This window comes from Lipotes vexillifer, unplaced genomic scaffold (assembly GCF_000442215.2).
Source record: "Lipotes vexillifer unplaced genomic scaffold, Lipotes_vexillifer_v1.1 scaffold412, whole genome shotgun sequence".
Taxonomy (NCBI): Eukaryota; Metazoa; Chordata; class Mammalia; order Artiodactyla; family Lipotidae; genus Lipotes; species Lipotes vexillifer.
Window position 1 is genome coordinate 1,913,371 of NW_006798464.1, and position 18,754 is coordinate 1,932,124.

At 41.1% G+C, this 18,754-nt stretch overlaps 1 protein-coding gene across 1 annotated transcript in view; it reads right to left on the reverse strand.

Annotated features, from left to right (window-relative positions):
• IQGAP1 (IQ motif containing GTPase activating protein 1) overlaps positions 1-18,754 on the reverse strand; it is a 103,248-nt gene that overhangs the window by 20,483 nt on the left and 64,011 nt on the right. Inside the window, exons 16-26 of the mRNA XM_007470561.1 lie at positions 13,066-13,156; positions 12,727-12,894; positions 11,648-11,790; positions 6,484-6,654; positions 5,391-5,474; positions 5,216-5,287; positions 5,051-5,120; positions 4,474-4,682; positions 3,586-3,741; positions 3,186-3,349; positions 2,308-2,532 (exon numbers count right to left, since the gene is read on the reverse strand). Coding sequence (XP_007470623.1) covers positions 2,308-2,532; positions 3,186-3,349; positions 3,586-3,741; positions 4,474-4,682; positions 5,051-5,120; positions 5,216-5,287; positions 5,391-5,474; positions 6,484-6,654; positions 11,648-11,790; positions 12,727-12,894; positions 13,066-13,156 — 1,553 coding nt within the window. The remainder of the gene's footprint in view (positions 1-2,307; positions 2,533-3,185; positions 3,350-3,585; positions 3,742-4,473; positions 4,683-5,050; positions 5,121-5,215; positions 5,288-5,390; positions 5,475-6,483; positions 6,655-11,647; positions 11,791-12,726; positions 12,895-13,065; positions 13,157-18,754) is intronic.

An 18,754-nucleotide genomic window follows, 5' to 3' on the forward strand; every position in this document is an offset into this window, starting at 1 on the left:
TAGCCACCAGAAGCTGAAGAGGCAGGGAACGAATTTTCCACTAGAGCCTCTGGAGGGAGCACAGCCCTGCTGACACCCTGATTTCACCCCTTTAATACCAATTTCGGATTTCTGGCCTCCAAAACTGTGAGAAAATAAATTTATGTTGTTTTAAGCCATCAAGTTTGTGGTAATTCATCCCAGGAGCAATAGGAAACTAATACAAGCAAATAAGGACACAACTCCATTCATCATATGGTGGCTGAATTACAAACACTGGTAGACTATGAACACAAAGATTCAGCAAAAATTAACAAAAGCATTCTGTCTGAAACAATTGGCTGTATTGAATTTATAAGGGCATTTATATTTTGTAAGTTATGTACTTTACATCTTTTATATTAGTAAAATATAACTGTATATGTATACGACATTTTAAAAAAGGTAGCAATGAGCAAAGAGAATGCAAGTGTTAAACTAAATGGGTGTAGTCAGAGAACAGAATATTAAATTTCTAAGATTTTAGAGGTGAACACTGCAAAGGGGGACAACGTCCCAGTTTGCTATGAGTTTCGTGGCTGAAGCTCAAGGATCCGTGATGCTTACATGCTGCATGGGCTCCCACCACATACCACTACACCTCCCAGTTATCCATACTAAAAAAAATGTGTTAAAATCCATTTCCATTTTATGAAAAGGAAAATAAGACACGTTTCTGATAGGCACCTACAAGAAAATATCTTGAAATACCTACTGGAATTTTGATCTAAAAATGACCAACTCATGGACCAGCAGAGGAAGTATCTTAGTACCCTTGAGCCTGTGTCCATGGGGCTCTCATCTAGGGATGCCCTGAGCTTCAGTCAAATCCTCCCAGTCAACTACTGCAGTTGGCTGACCATATTCCAGGATTTGGGCCTGGTGCAGGTCAAAACAAAACTGGATTTTCCATCACACCCAGCAATGATCTGACTCTTGGGTGACAGACTGACACAAAGCAGAGAACCAAATCAGGGTTGGTTCCCACACAATTCCCAATAGGGGATAAGCCCTTTGTAAGAGTGAGCAGAATGGTTCTGTTCTCTATCCAGGGTAACCTCCCCCTTTGCCTGGTGTCCAGGTACGTGGAAAGCTGCATTATTCAACATGTAGACCATTCTACCAATCAGTCCAAGACAGGATAAGGAGCTTGAGCCAGAATGTAATCAACTTCAGAATGGATACTTCCTTCATTGAGAAAGTCTTGCTATAGAAAAAAATGTCAGCTGAACTAAACAGTGTGTTTAGCGACACTGATGATCTACAGTTACTGGCCCACAGATCAAACTCTGAGTAGCAATCATATGGAGAGCTACTCCTCTTAAGCTCCAGAGAACTTCATGTATGATCTAATCCTACTCTACACCAAAAAGGAAAAAACCATCATAGACTAAACTGCTCATATCTCTATTCCTCACCCCCCTGTCCTCACCCAAGCTGGATAAAAATATTTTAAACATTTTGGCCCTCTGAACTGTATTTTCCCAGCATTTCCCATATTCTACTGACACATTTTTCCTTTGGATGTGTTAACGCTGGTGGTGAAAACTAACGCCCTGGCACAGAACTCTCCTGGATTATGTTAATTTAGTTAGTCCAACTCTCAGTATTCCAGGGCAGCTCATCATTCGCCCACACCAGCTCCTCTTCCCTTTAATGAAACACAGTGATCTCACTCAGATCTGTGCGAGTCTTCCCATCTAACTGCATCTCTGCTGATGCCCAGTGTCCTTCCAGGTCCTAGACTCTCCCAAGCTCCTTCCACCTGACAGCATTCAGACATGAAGACTGCACCTAGCTCTTAGCAAGGCTGGCCCCACTATACCCTTCAGGCCTCCACCATGTGACGGTTCACCTTCTCAGGGAGGCTCTCCCTAACCCCTCTAAGTTAGCTCCCTCTTGAATTCTCCATTACAGTTCCCTACAAAACATCACGAAACTCCCCTCAGTCTGCAACTTTATTTCTATGTACCTGTGTGTCATCTCTCCCACACAATAAACTATGAACAGAGGGCAGGGAGCATGTCTTCTTCATTCATTATTGTATGTCTCATTCGTTATCGTATTATTGTAGGTGTATCTAACCCAGTGTTGGCACTTAGTAAGTACTCAATAAATATTTGCTAAGTAAGTGAATAAATTACCAAGTCAACTACTTAAAGAAGGGGTTTCTAAGGAAAACCTATTTAAGCAATTACTAATTCATAAATCAAAGAAATGTTAACTGCTTAAAAAAGAGAGAGAGAAAATAATAAAAACATGAAAGAAAAGATGTTGTGGTTACCATACCTTGCCTCTCCTGTCTGAGACTCCATCTGATTAACCCAAGATTTGTAAATATCCACAGGGTCAGTTTTGATATTGAGAGATTTGTCATCCATAATCTCCTTAACCACCGGGGCCAAGATCTGCCTCAGTGCATTCTGGCCCCTGGCCCCACGGTTGAAACTTACAACCATCTTAATAACTGTAGGATTTCCTGTCACGATTTCTTGAATCTGATCTACTTTTGACCTATAAAACATAAATACAAATTCAATTCAAACTAATCACAAATCTACCAACCTAAAGATCCTTCCTACTTAAAGATCCCATCTCCTAAAAACAGAAATATGATAGTTGGAAGGAAAGGGTTACATGCTATTTCTCTAGAAACACTCCCCAACACTCATCTGAATACCGCACCTTCCTGCTGTTGTTGCAAACTCAATCATAGGAACATGATCAGGTCCTTCATTAGCTAAAGATGTGAAATCTTCATGTTTGGACCAGCTTTTAAAAAATTCTATCTTAATACAGAATATTCCTAAAACTAATTTAGCAAATCTCTATCACCTCCCCAGAAACAGCGACACTTTATATTAGTGTTTATTATATTAGCTTATAATTAGCATATTAGTTTATATTGTGTATATATTATTAGTTCATATTGGTATACAGTATATATATAATTAATATATAATTAATTTGTATTTTCAGTATAATTCGTTTGTGTGAGTGCATAATCTATATTTTTACATTATAAAAGGTAAATGCTTCTTTAGAGTAAGTATCTCACACATGTCACAGTATTGAGAAAAGGCACAGGCAGGCCTGAATCTCAAACTATGAGCACCTATGATGGTGGGGAGGAGTCCCATGTATGCCCTGCAGAAATCTGTCCGTACTTGATTTCCTCCTGCAGTGCTGTCTTAAACAGCCGCAGGAGCAGATACTCCTCTCGCTGGTTGGATGCATAGTTGTAGAGTGTGAAGATTACAGAGTCCATGAACTTGGTGGACTTGTTCTGGGGCATCTGAAAAATCAGCTTCGCCAGATAGGTGGGGTTGGTCTGAAACGAAAGCAAGGGATAAGTAATTTCTAGATGACATGAAGGCTGGCACAAATATTCAAGATTTTTCAGCTTGAAGGATTAGAAAGTACCTGAGTAATAAAGAAAAATAAGACAGCCCTTTGCTCATCTCTCAGTGGAAATCAGAAGGACTTTCACAGAGATCTATGCATAAGGTTTTCTTGAGAAAACTAAATTAACTAAATTTTACAATATTAATTCCAGGAGCCACTCACCTGCAATAAATAAAACAGGTGTTGATATGCTTCCAACTTCTCTCTCTTCTCCTTGCTCAAAGCCTTGAGACCTCCCTTCTGTTTATTTAACATCATCATATCAGACAACTGTTCCTTATTTTTTTTGGTAAGTTTTTTACTGTGGGAAACCACGTCCTATAAACAAACACATATACATAAATCAAAAAGCTTTCAAAGATGAAACTCTGGGCATTATGGAAAGGTCTTTTAGCACCTAGAAACTTTCATGAAGGTCTACTGCACTGGCAGATCCCCTAAATATTTTAGAATCACTACACTGTACCTTATTTTCAGTACATCAATCAAATCCATTCCTACTTCCATCTTCCTATAAAGAACGTCATCTATAAAAATGTCCATTGATTCAAGAAACCAACTTCTAGGAATCTATCTTACAAAGTCTTAAACACAATAAAAGCTACATATACATTGAAACATTAACTGCAGTGTTATTCTGTAATAATAAAAGTTGAAAATGTTAAAAAAAAAGTTGAAAATGTCAAATAGTCTAGAAAAAAAGAGGTAACTCAGATTATTTCCTGATAAATTATTACACTGCCACTAAAAATAATATTTATGATGACTTAACATATGCAAAGTATCTTATCCTCTATATTAAATAAAAATGTAGGATATAAAATGATTGTTAGGGTGGTGGAATTCTGGGATGTTTTTTATCTACTTTTCTCTATTTAAAATCTTGTGATTAAATCACTTGATTTCTTATTTAACTTAAAAAAAAAAATTTATGGCGTTCGCTGAGAAGAAAGCCAGCCTCCTACCCTCTCCCTGCAAGTCACCTAGGGAGAGACAGGGGTACCAAGCAGGACAATGTACCCCAAGGCCCTTACTGGCACTGGACCATACCTGTAGTGTAATTTTATTTTTCACTAGCAGTCCAATTTTGATATCCATGAGATTGAGGTCATTCTCCAGCTGCTGGTTAGAACGGATGAGGGTAATGACCTCTTCCCTCATCTTCATAAGATCAAGCTCCTCCTGAAAATCCTGGTCACTTTGGTCGAGCAGGTGGACAAATTTTCGGACCACAACCATAGGGGGATCCTCAGCATTGACTGACAGAAAGAAAGCATGTGTCAGACGAGGAATGGAAGCGTCAATAAAATGGAAAACATCAGCACTGTCTTAAAAAAAAAAAGCTCTATTCACACGTAAGATATTTGTTTATTTTTGAGATGTGCAAAGACAACCACCAAGTGCAGTCTTCCCAGTCATGCTATTGCTATGTTGTTATGTGGAAGGCGAATATAGCAAGCAACAAGACATCAAGTCACAGGTGAGCAATGGGGCTTAAGTCACAAGCAGCACCCTACCCCCCAAGCCTTGCCTGCAGGACAAGAAAAGAGATCCGTGGAGAATACTCAGAACCTGACGGCTCTCAACCACTGCCTCAACTGTCCTCTGCTGAGCCACAGTTACTCACTGAGAGTCTTGTAGTCATCACGAGCTTTGTTTGCCCGAATAAAAGCCTGGATTTTGATAATGTCATTTATCTAAGGAACAAAAAAAAGAAATTCCTTTGTTCTTCTGTCCACCACAAACACAGCAAAACTAACTCTACTGGTCCTTGTTACCCAAGGGTACTCACATGGTCTCGGAAATACTGTAGGCGATCTCTGTAGCGCTTTCTAGCTTGATGCATCCTTGCCAGGGACTGAATCTGTGGAAAAGGAAAAGGCGGTCCTGGAAATTAGAAGAGCCCTTCATCTCCACACATATCATGCTCACGCCCCACGTTGAGAAACCCTGCCTGGGCTACACACCTTTATAACTTCATCTTTATGGGAGCGCAGGTAAGCTAAGCGGTCCTGATACGCCTTCTTCTGCTTGTATCCTCGCCACTGCGACTGAAACCATCAAACATTACATGCGACACATTATTTCCCAAGGGTCAGAGGAAGTTAAAAAAAAGATTTCGTCTTGAGATACCATCCAAGTGCAATTCATGATGCAGCTTTAAAAAGGATCACGTCCACCAGTGACAGGGGAAGGGGGGCCTGGGCTGTACCTCCACCAGGAGAGCACACTGGCTAACTTCCACCTCCCTGATGTGAGCACAGCACTTCACACCTTAAACTGCATCTGCACAGATGCTCTCATAGGCTCCTTACAACAAATCAGGTGAGGAAGGTAAGATAAATATTAGTATCCGGGCTTCCCTGGTGGCGCAGTGGTTGGGAGTCCACCTGCCAATGCAGGGGACACGGGTTCGTGCCCCGGTCCGGGAAGATCCCACATGCCACGGAGCGGCTGGGCCCGTGAGCCATGGCCGCTGAGCCTGCGCGTCTGGAGCCTGTGCTCCGCAACGGGAGAGGCCACAACAGTGAGAGGCCCGCGTACTGAAAATAAAAAAAATAAATTAAAAAAAAAATGGTTTGCACATATGTTCTCCAGTTCTATAAAAAAAAAAAAAAAAAAAAAAAAAAAAAAAAAAAATATTAGTATCCCCATTTACAGATGAGGACACAAACTTAGAGAAGAGGTTTACCACTACCTGGCAGTGCTGGAGCCGTAATTCCTAACCCAGAATTGTTTCTGTGACATTGTGCTTCCCTGTCATTGAAGCAAAATCGCAGTTGCTTCTCTCAATATTCAAATCTGACACAAAGGAACAGTCTTAGAAGACAATGAGGTGCCCAAGAAGAACTGCCACTGAGCTGGACAACTCACCACACTAAACAGCAATGAGCACACAGTGATTCCAATGGTAGGAGAGGAAGTGCTTGTCAGAAGAAGGACAAGACTAAGAGGTCAGAAGACAGAGGACACGCTCAGACATTCGATCATAGGAGCTGACTTTTTATTACCCCTGCTCTAGAAGCCCACTTGCTGTCTGCATAATAGGCTCTGAAATACCTGAATGCAGGTGATGGCAGGGATTTGTTTCTTTAGGAAATTCATCCTGGATCGGAATTCCTGCCGAACTAAGTATCCCCTGCAGCAAGCCTGCAGCTTGGTGATCAAGCCTTCATTGGCCAGCCAAAGCTGTTCTCGGTTATACGCAGCGGTCACCCCAGAGATGGAACTCTGAAAAAGCAATGGTCACATGAGAAGACAAACACAGCTGAGAATGGACACAAATTTTTACACAGTATCACACAAACTAATGCTTAAGGCTTTCCAAGGCTATACTAGATCTTTAGCCAAGAAATGGGAATGCAGACTTCAGATCTATTTTTCAAGGCCAAGTTGTCCTCACTTCCCCCCAAAAAGTCATAAACAAAAACTTCACCTTCTTTTACCTCATATGTTATTTCCTTTACTCACCTACCTAACACTGGCTGTGCCAGGAAGTGTGCTTGCTGATCTGGGGTCATTGCTGACAAGAAGACAGAGTGACAGGTGACAACACCAAGGCCCAGATCCCCTGGAATGACACAGAGGAGGGCCCTGCAAGGGAGCTGACAGACTACAAATCGTCTTGAGAAGTAGCCTAGAGTGTTTGAACTGTTACTACAAGCACTGGAGAACCAGAAAACTTTCAAACAGGAATAAAGTCATCAGATTTATTTTTAGAAAAGCAGCACTGTTAGCAGAGTAGCTGACAGATCAGCCTGAGTGGGTGAATTAGGATGCTATTGTCGTATAATCCAAGTGGGAGAGGACCTGGCTTGAATGAGGGCAGGACTGGTGAGAATGGTTAGTGAGAACACCTGGTTACCCACCTAATATCCATGGTATATGGATATACCATATATCCCCCCCGTCCTTGGTATCAGAGCCTTGATTTTTTTTTTTCCTGGGCAACAACTTGTGCAGTTAAAGACTGCACTAAATTCTGGAAAGCACTGATCTAGGTTACATATTAGAATAATCCAAAAAATGAGAGGAGGTGGAGTACAAGGTCTGCAAGGAACTGGGAGAGAATAAAATCAAGAGACAAGATAAATGATAAGTTTGGGAAAAGAGACTTTTCTTTTGGGAAAAGAAAATGATGAAGGATTCAGTGAAAATCCAGATTCACTGAAAGGGAGGAAAGTGGAGAGTGGGAGAACCAATTTGATGGTCACTGTTTTTTGTTTTGTTTTGTTTTCAGGGAGGTAGGAGGTTAGGTAACGTGCTGAAGTGAGGTAACATCACTCCTCTGTTTAAAATTCTTAGGTCCAGGAGCCTGACTCCAGACTATACTACAAAGCTACAGTAATCAAGACAGTATGGTACTGGCACAAAAACAGAAAGATAGATCAATGGAAGAGGATAGAAAGCCCAGAGATAAACCCACACACATATGGTCACCTTATCTTTGATAAAGAAGGCAAGAATATACAGTGGAGAAAAGACAGCCTCTTCAATAAGTGGTGCTGGGAAAACTGGAAAGCTACATGTAAAAGTATGAAATTAGAACACTCCCTAACACCATACACAAAAATAAGCTCAAAATGGATTAAAGACCTAAATGTAAGGCCAAACACTATCAAACTGTTAGAGGAAAACATAGGCAGAACACTCTATGACATACATCACAGCAAGATCCTTTTTGACCCACCTCCTAGAGAAATGGAAATAAAAACAAAAATAAACAAATGGGACCTAATGAAACTTAAAAGCTTTTGCACAGCAAAGGAAACCATAAACAAGACCAAAAGACAACCCTCAGAATGGGAGAAAATATTTGCAAATGAAGCAACTGACAAAGGATTAATCTCCAAAATTTACAAGCAGCTCATGCAGCTCAATAACAAAAAAACAAACAACCCAATCCAAAAATGGGCAGAAGACCTAAATAGACATTTCTCCAAAGAAGATATACAGACTGCCAACAAACACATGAAAGAATGCTCAACATCATTAATCATTAGAGAAATGCAAATCAAAACTACAATGAGATATCATCTCACACTGGTCAGAATGGTCATCATCAAAAAATCTAGAAACAATAAATGCTGGAGAGGGTGTGGAGAAAAGGGAACACTCTTGCACTGTTGGTGGGAATGTAAATTGATAAAGCCACCAGGAGGTTCCTTAAAAAACTAAAAATAGAACTACCATACGACCCAGCAATCCCACTACTGGCCATATACCCTGAGAAAACCATAATTCAAAAAGAGTCATGTACCAAAATGTTCACTGCAGCTCTATTTACAATGGCCAGGACATGGAAGCAACCTAAGTGTCCATCAACAGATGAATGGATAAAGATGTGGCACGGGCTTCCCTGGTAGCGCAGTGGTTGAGAGTCCGCCTGCCAATGCAGGGGACACGGGTTCGTGCCCTGGTCTGGGAAGATCCCACATGCCGTGGAGCAGCTGGGCCCGTGAGCCATGGCTGCTGAGCCTGCACGTCCGGAGCTTGTGCTCTGCAACGGGAGAGGCCACAACAGTGACAGGCCCGTGTACCGCAAAAAAAAAAAAAAAAAAAAAAAGAAGATGTGGCATATATATACAATGGAATATTACTCAGCCATAAAAAGAAACGAAATTGAGTTATTTGTAGTGAGGTGGATGGACCTACAGTCTGTCATACAGACTGAAGTAAGTCAGAAAGAGAAAAACAAATATCATATGCTATCACATATATATGGAATCTAAGACAAAAAAAAAAAAGATCATGAAGAACCTAGGGGTAAGACGGGAATAAAGACACAGACCTACTAGAGCATGGACTTGAGGATATGGGGAGGGGGAAGGGTAAGCTGTGACAAAGTGAGAGAGTGGCATAGACATATATACACTACCAAACGTAAAATAGATAGCTAGTGGGAAGTAGCTGCATAGCACAGGGAGATCAGCTAGGCGGTTTGTGATCACCTAGAGGGGTGGGATAGGGAGGGTGGGAGGCGCAAGAGGTAAGAGATATGGGAACATATGTATAACTGATTCACTTTGTTATAAAGCAGAAACTAACACACCATTGTAAAGCAATTATACTCCAATAAAGATGTAAAAAAAAAAAAAAAAAATTCTTAGGTCCAGGGCTTCCCTGGTGGCGCAGGCGGTGGTTAAGAATCCGCCTGCCAATGCAGGGGACACGGGTTTGGGCCCTAGTCCGGGAAGATCCCACATGCTGTTGGAGCAACTAAGCCTGTGCGTCACAACTACTGAGCCTGTGCTCTAGAGCCCGTGAGCCACAACTACTGAGCCCACGTGCCTAGAGCCTGTGCTCCACAAGAGAAGCCACCGCACTGCAACGAAGAGTAGTCCCCGCTCACCACAACTAGAAAAAGCCTGCGCACAGCAACGAGCACCCAATGCAGCCAAAAATAAATAAAATAAATTTATTTAAAAAAAAATCTTAGGTCCATACACAAAACACTAAGTAGGAGTGTCTCTGTGAAGGTTAGTTAGATTCTCAAAGGTGTACACGACCCAAAAAGAGTTAAAAAATCACTCTGCTGGAAGATCACCCTGGCTTCCTTCAAGTGGCCCATCAGGTTCTTGCCTCTCTTCTCTGCCTCCTCCACTTCACATGCCAGTCAAAGGACCACTCGTCCTCCCTGAAATGGCCCATGTTCCTCCAGTCCTTGATGTCCTTCCCCACACTGTCCTTTCTGTCCAGAATAGACTTCCCTCTGTTCCTCATCTGCTAAAATGTTACCTATGCTGTCTTTCTCCAAGATAGAATTAACTGCTTCCTTAACATTTCCTCTATTTTACTGTTATCAGAGCATCTATTTCTCTGTCTTACATTGCAGTACTCAGTTCTGTGCCTGCTATTTTTACCACAATATTGTTAATAACTGGAAAGTAGAGACTCTGATACATCCTTATAGCCTCTCAACACCCAACAGAGAGAGAGTTCAATGAGCTTAGTTAAATTTAATCACCTGTGAAACCATTAACAGTGAAGACGAAACACTGGGAAGGTACGAGACTATAATTTCCCTCAGAGGAGAACTTTAATAAACACAAGAGAGAAACTCATTCCTCTGATAGGTGAGTTCTGAAGAAAGGGACTATTTCAGTTTTTACATATGTGAACATTCCATTTTTTTCTACACAGGATTTGGGAATAACTGCCCAATGGAAGTAGATAACCTTTTAAAAGTCCTTAATGTCCCTTCTCTCTAGGAATCTTTGTGTGTATTAATCATGTGTCTAATCATGACCCACAACTTCTACTGAACAACTTCCCTCAATATATTTCCCTCTCCTTTCATGTACATTAGACAACTCCAGTTTGATAACCATGAGCTTAGCACCAGGTAACGTTGGAAGTGCTCAACAGCACCGTCAAGGACAAAGTAAGTGGCCATTACATACAAGGACTGCAAACTTAGTAGCTCACCTTAAAAACTAACAGTGGGCATAAGGTAAGTACACACACAACTGAAACAAATCCAAGTTGGTTAAATTCTAAATGAATACAAAGACTATGGAGGGGGGGCTTGAAATGAAGATGGAGAGGGGAAGGAAAAGGAATTTGAATAAGAGTTGTAAAGGAGGTGACACTTTGAGATGGGTGTGCCTGGAAGGATAAAAGTTAGACAGATGTAGATGGCAGGGGAGGGACATCTCACGACAGTAGGAACTTTGTTTTGTTCATGACTATATCTCCAGTGTTTAGAAGAGGGTCTGGTACATACAGGAGGTATTCAGGAACTGCTGAATGAGGAAATTCTAGTAAGAGTGAACAGCATAAGCAAAGACATGGGATGAGAAAGAAGCACTTTAAAAGCTGCTATAAGAAAAAATGCTAACTTTATGTGAAAGTGCAGGTTATATCCTAACATAGTACAGTTGGAATCTGTGGAATAGTCAGAAAAGAGATTAAAAATGTACACTGGGAAAGAGTAAGAGTAGTTGCATTTAATGAGAAGTCAGAGCAACTTTTTTTGTTCTTTGCTGGATCATCCAGTTTTCTTTAAAAAGCACACAATTCATCTGACCTAAGTCTATAATCCAGATGTTTTACTAATTTAGGCCTTAAGCACTCCCACTGGAAAAATTACTCCAAAGTAGTTTGTTATGTTAATTTTAGTCTAGGGCTTCTGACCACATGCCCTGTTCCTCCTAAGTAATATTACCTCTAAAATACAGGTACTTTCCCTCAGCTTCTTCTTTTGTGAAGAAATGAGACCTACCTGGATCTCCTCCCGAGAAAGCTGCATAGAATTTTGCACAAAGTCTGGGGGTTCATCCCATCCTCCTTCCAGCGTCTTCAGATTGTGGTAATAATAATAGCCACCTTTTACCCAGTGCTTCACCCACTTGCTGTTATAATCTCCTGGCAGAAAATAAAGGAAAGATGAAAGAAACCCAGAGCCACACTCCCCACATTCACACGTCTGATACCACAGGATTGTTCTGGTAAGGGTTAACAAGCTGAATGAAGACCATTCCAAAACCTGTCCCTGGGTCTATGAGAGTAAAGAGCGATCCTAAGTCCCTCTTCAATTATGACTTTGGGGCTTCCCTGGTGGCGCAGTGGTTGAGAGTCCGCCTGCCGATGCAGGGGACACGGGTTCGTGCCCCGGTCTGGGAGGATCCCACATGCCGCAGAGTGGCTGGGCCCGTGAGCCATGGCTGCTGAGCCTGCGCATCTGGAGCCTGTGCTCCGCAACAGGACAGGCCACAGCAGTGAGAGGCCCGTGTACCGCAAAAAGAAAAAAATAATAAAATAAAATTATGACTTTGTAATGTCTCATTTAGCTCATTCATATCCGCAGTATAAAAAGAAAATACCTATGAAGTCCAAATGGGGAAATCAACCTTGACTGCCTCTGTTCCTTCCGAAGCCTATACCTAAGTAAGACCTTGTGTGTCAGAAAACTATTCTGATAAAAGACTTGCAGCCATTCAGCCTCTCTAGTTAATTTTAAAAACAGGGCCATGAAACGGGATGAAAAATCTTATCTTTATTCCCCTCTTTTTGCAGATAAACTTTTAAATATCTACAGGCTTAGGTAATCAGAACTACTAACACCCTATGAAAGATAAACATTTTCAGAAAACTGACCTTTTTATTAACATAGCCACCCTCAAGGGGAAGAAAAAGAATATTTTCAAAAATAGGAATATTATCTCCTTGGGTCTTTAAAATAAGCCTAATACTGTACTTCTGAAGTACCTTTCCTTATAGCTTGTCCCTTTGCTCTACATCTGCCCTGTGATATTTTCAAGTTCTTACTTCCAGGGCACATATTTATTTACCCAAACTCACCTGCTGCTAGTTTTTTCTTCTTGGCTTCAGCAAGGTCACTCTGGTAAGTTTCACCACATTCGGGGATGACGCCATACAAGCCGACATCAGGGGAACGAAGGGCACTCAGCGTTTTTCCAACATCGCCATTCTCCACTGCTTCATTAATGGCAAAGATTCCTAAGGCAACTATCCCAGAAGAGAAATGTTACTGGAATAGTTTAGAAGGTGTCTAGATTCACCTACTAGCAAACTGTTCCCCCTACATCTTTCTATCTTGGTCAAGCTGAGTTCTAAGATACGGAGCACCTCGCCACCCCCACTTTCCACCAGAGTAGAAATAAAACAACTGATACATACACCTCTGTGCTTCTTGGGTGTCTTTGTTGGACTGCCAGATTCCACCTTGAATTTCATCCAACCATAACACAGCTGATTCATCCTGGGTTTCCTACAAACCATTAAAAGCAAAACAATACTAGAGTCATCAAATCGGGGTACATGTCATGATGGCGGCTTCTGAGACTCCATTAGAGATAGAGGAAGAAGTTTCCAACATACAAGACACATGCAATAGTCAACTCGAAGAAGCCGGGCACCAAAAAACCGGTAAAGGGTTACAAGAGAAATATCACAGATGTAGGTGATGGATATAAGAAGATGGATTCAAGTTGTTCAGGAGGACAAGAGCTACTAGAAGGGGCAAAAGGTCCCAACTGGGAAGGGGCGTAGGGACTTAAGTACTGTGACAAGCACCATGACATGAAGTACTTTTTAGAAAGCCTCCTTTGCCAACAATATTCAGAGGGAGTTAATATTCTCTATGACTACTGTTTTTAGGACTATCAAGACGTTATCACATGTGAAGCCAGGAGTCACTATAGGCAATTTAATCTTATCACCAGCTTATATTCTAAAACTTGAAAGTTATATTAGTTGTTGGAAACTTAAAAACACATTTTCACACAGAAACATAATAAATGGCGATTAGTTTTCTCAGCATGGCCAACAAAAGCCTCTCTAGTCCATAGTGTAGTTTGAGCTGAATACTAGGGACAGAGGTGAAATAGAAGTGGAGTATTTTTCTCCTTCTAGACAAGGCACCTCAGGTTTTAAAGTGCCCAGGTTGAGAGTCATGTCTGAGGCAATCTTTACAGACCCAACAAAAGTAACTGTTCCTGAGGCTTGAGCTAATAGCAATTGGGATAAATAGTAGCTCAAAAATCCATCGAGACTACTTGATGTAAATATAATTTGCCAAGGCACCAATGAGGCGTCTGGGGTAACTATAACTGTGTTGCCAGGTGAGGCAGGGTCTGGGCTGTGGGGCAAAATGGAAAGTTTCATTGCCTTCTGCAGGCCCAGCAGTTGAAGTGCAAAACCTTAGAGGAGACTTGGTTTTCCTCCTGCGTTACTGGGGAGAGATACATAATATTTCACTCAGCAGAGCCAAGCAGTCACAAACCCCTGCAATTTATAAAGCGCCTTGGTGACAGGGTAAGGCCAAAGGAAGGCATCTGAAATCGAAAGATTTCTCTCTAATTCAGAGTTTTAGAAAGATCATTTAACTTACAATCATAAGAGGCACCATCCCAATTTAAGAAGCTCATAGTCTTGGGAAAGGAAAAGAGTAACCCAATAAATAGAATGCAAGAACAAGTCACCTAATAGCTGCAGAACTTAGCACTTTTCTACCACTGGTCAGGTCAGCTTCTGTTACTGAAAAGAGAAAATGGCCACATACAATTCCCTAGAATCATATGAATAAATATTGGCAATGCTAAGCAATAGTTTCAATACGAGACGATACAATGAGTCAGCAACAACTTAAACTGAGAAGTCATAAGCTAGACGGCTGAAGGTGCAGTCTCCAAGAGAAGTGGCATAAAAACCCTTGCACCCCCAAAGCAAGTATTTCCACAGAACCAGGCCACTTCTGGCTCAGTTTTAGGCTAATGCGCGCGTCAGCCGGCTCTGAGCAGAGTCTAATGTAAGCAAAGCTTGGGGGCTTGGCACAACCTTCCTTGGATCCAGAGAAAGGCGCAGCTTATCATGATTTCTGACCATTCAGAGTTCTGTCTTCTCTGCCCCGGGCAGACTAAAGCAGAAGGATTAAAACAAAAACTTCCATACATACTCCCTCCTAAGAAACAAGGTAGAGAGCTGTGGTGTGAGGAGGAAAAAAACCCAACAACAATGGAGCAGTACATCAGGGGAAAACGATATATAGAAATACCCCTCACCAGACTGAAGGAGGCAAGATCGGTGAGATACACCAGCTCATCCCACTGTGAGGAAAGAACAGGCTCTCTCTGCTCCAATTAGATCGAATAAGATGACAAAACCCAACATCCTCCTGTTAAAGTTTGCTCTAAAGATTAACTCAAATCACTCAGTAGAGAGTTAAAACCCTGAACGACATATTGTTGAGAATACTGAGACAAAATAGATTTAATGTGAAAATGCTATATAAAGTATACTTAAATAACATCCCTAACAACTCTGACTGACACTTAGAAGCACACTGACTGCATTTTAGAAGAGGTAAAGAGATAGGGACCAGAGATAAGAACGAAAGGAGTGGGCAATGACTGGAGGTAAAAGAGGTGGAGAAGCCACAAGATACGGCGAAAAGAAAGGGAAAAGAGATGAAAGAATGGCTACCATACATATATGTGTGTATATATTCAGAAAGCACAAACACACACACTTGCAAAGGGCACTTCTCACCCCTTAAAACCTCCTTAAAAGTCTCTCCTATTATATGTGGCATGGATGCATGTGTCATGATTGATAAAATATTACACATATGTATTGATAATATATATGTAACATATTATAGATACATATATGTGTAACATAAATGTAATGTTTTATCTCTCATCACATATGTAAACTATGCTATATATACATATAAACCACTCCATACCTACCATATACGCATGTAAACACACAGACATGAATCTATACAACATATTTATCAACACAAGCACTGATCAATCAGAGTGGAGCAGAGATCTCATGGCCCCTTGCTGGTTTAGGTGTTAATCCTCTAGTTGCTCATAGCGGAAGTGCGGGGAAAGAGCTAGAACTGGGGGTGGAACACATTTGGGAGGCCTGGGACAGGAGCAATGTACCAAACAAAAGTATTCAATATTCTAACAACTGGTACAGCCACGTCAGTGCACACCAGCTGATTTTTAGCTACATGCACGTATGCCTGTCTGTGTACACTCAGACTGTGGGGTGGGGGAGGAGAAGCCAGACTTAAAAATCATTCATATTGGGCTTCCCTGGTGGCGCACTGGTTGAGAGTCTGCCTGCCGATGCAGGGGACATGGGTTCATGCCCCGGTCCAGGAAGATCCCACGTGCCGCGGAGTGGCTGGGCCCGTGAGCCATGGCCGCTGAGCCTTGTGTGTCCAGAGCCTGTGCTCCGCAATGGGAGAGGCCACAACAGTGAGAGGCCCGCGTACCACAAAAAAAAAAAAAAAATCATTCATATTTGTAATTATAAAATGAGTTCCTTGAGAATTCCTGGTATCTGTGTCTTGGCATTCAAACAATACTATCCAGTGACCAGTAACCTACTTTTAGCAAGTATTCCAAAGGCACTAAATTTAAATGAAGAGAGGACTGACAATGGTGAAAACAGTAGAGGAAGGACCTCTGAATATCCCCTCCTACATAAAAGCAACAAAAACACTGACAAAAGTCATCAGAATCAACTTTTTCAAAACTATAGAAATGAACCAAAGGCTTGCAGCAATCAGAGTTTATTCAAGAACAGCTGACTCTCAGTAAGAACAGTGAGGCCTATGGCACTTAAACTGCCCTACTCCCATTTGTGCTCTGCCCACCCCCCTCCGCCCCCACCCCATACACACCTACCTCCTTCAAAGCCCTATCTATTCCCACAGAACTGTCATTAGTTGACATGTTAGGAGTTCCCTGGAAGACCACAGCTAGGCTGTCTTTATTTGACCTGACTTAGAGCTTGCCCAGTGCAAACAGCCTTTTCTCCAGGGGTATTTGTCCAAAACAGAGGTAACTGCTTCACATCACAGATGTCTGAGGCAGTGGGTAAAAACTTAGGCAAATAATAGGTTAACCAAAAAGCTTAAAAGGAAAAGCTAGAGAATGAGATGTCCACAGAGAGCTTTGAAAAGCTCTGACAAATTCCTGGGATGGGAATCTAGAAGGTCATAGTGCATTATGGGCTATGCACATGCTCAGAAGAGATCTGATAAGGCTGTAAGCTCTGACCTCTGGCTGACCTTGAGGCTCTGGGCAAGCATGAAGTGAAGGGTAAAGCAAAATTGTAAACTGCCTGGCCGAGAGTCGAGGGCATGCCCCAACACACATAAAGGCCCTCAGCAAAGGCTGGGAGCTTTATTGGTTCTAGGCATTTAAGGAAATTTCTGACTAATCATTAGCTGACCACTAGCTAACCAAGCAGAGACTTCAGTGGACACACATGACAAAGAATACAGACTTGAAAGAATTGAAAATCACTAAACAAACAACAGAAACAAACAGGGACAACCATAAACTCTGAGGAGGGGGGTAGAATCTGATTTCCAAAGTTGACCCATTATTATTAAAATGTCCAGCTTTCAACCAAAAATTACAAGACATGCAAAGAAACAAGAAAGCATGGTCCAAACAGGAAAAAAAACAGACAACAGAAACTGTCCAAATTGAACTTAGTAGACAAAGACTTAAATCAGCTATCTTAAGTATGTTCAAAGAACTAAAGGAAACCATATCTAAAGAACTAAAGGAAAGTATGAGAACAATGTCTCACCAAATAGAGAATATACATTTTTTAAAAAAGAACCAGATTAAATTATGGAGTTGAAAAATACAATAACTGAAATGAAAAATTCACTAGAGGGATTCAGCAGATTTGAGTAAAGAGAAGATATATGCATAATGGAATTCCCTAAAGGCAAAGAGAAAGAGGCAGTTTACTTGCAGAAAATCTGAACAGACCTATAACAAATATAGAGATAGAATCAGTAATCAAAACATATCCCACAAAAACAAAACCAAAAATTCAGGACCATAGGGCTTCAATGGTTAATTCTACCAAATGTTTAAAGAACTAATATCAATCCTCTACAAATTCTTCTAAAACATAAAAGAGGAAGGAACACTTCCCAATTCATTCATTCTATGATACCAAAACCAGACAGAAAGATATTACAAGAAAAACAGATCAAATTTAAATTAAGATCTTTCGCTTGCTAAATTTGGAACTCAGATGATTATTTTTAAAACTACTCCCAAGAGGAACTTAAAAGCTGAGCTGAGGCTTAAAAAAAGACAATTACACGTAAAGTATAGTCTACCCATCTGAGCACGGCACTGTTAAGCACATTTTCCTCTAACTCTCCCCTTCCTCTGCCTTTGATGAACTCTGAAAAGTTATTCCACAGCAAAAGGAAATGCTTCAAACTCTAGTCACATCCTCTAATAAAAGTTTAACTCCTGTGACCCAAACAAAAGGAGCAGTAAGGCCCATCACATGCGTGAGAGCTGGTACAAATTATATCTTCAATCTACTTTCCTTTTTTAGACATGGACTCAGACCTAGCTTACTCTTTCAAAGCCCATTCCTCTGTCAGTTGGATCGGATATAAGACTCCTTTTGGACTAATAAGGCAGCAAAAAATAACACTACCACCACTAGCCTACAGAGAATCATTGCAGCCAGGCCCCAGGTTAGAGATTCTGAATTAGCAGAATTAGAATTAATGCTTAGGAATCTGTATTTTTAAAATGACTTTTCCAGCGTTCTAGTCATCAGTCAAGTTCGGGAAGCTCTGATCCAGTAAACTGATATCAAAGACAGGCCTCTATTTACAGCTTCCCTACAGCCAACCGCTTCTCACTTGAGTAAGTAAAATCAGTTAATGCCTTTGTCTAGATTGCCTCGCTACAAAATGGGGGTTATGATTCAACCTTCACCACAGGATCAACTGACATGCATAGCAATGACCCTCTTTTTTTTTTTTTTTTTTTTTTTTTTTTTTTTTTTTTTTTTT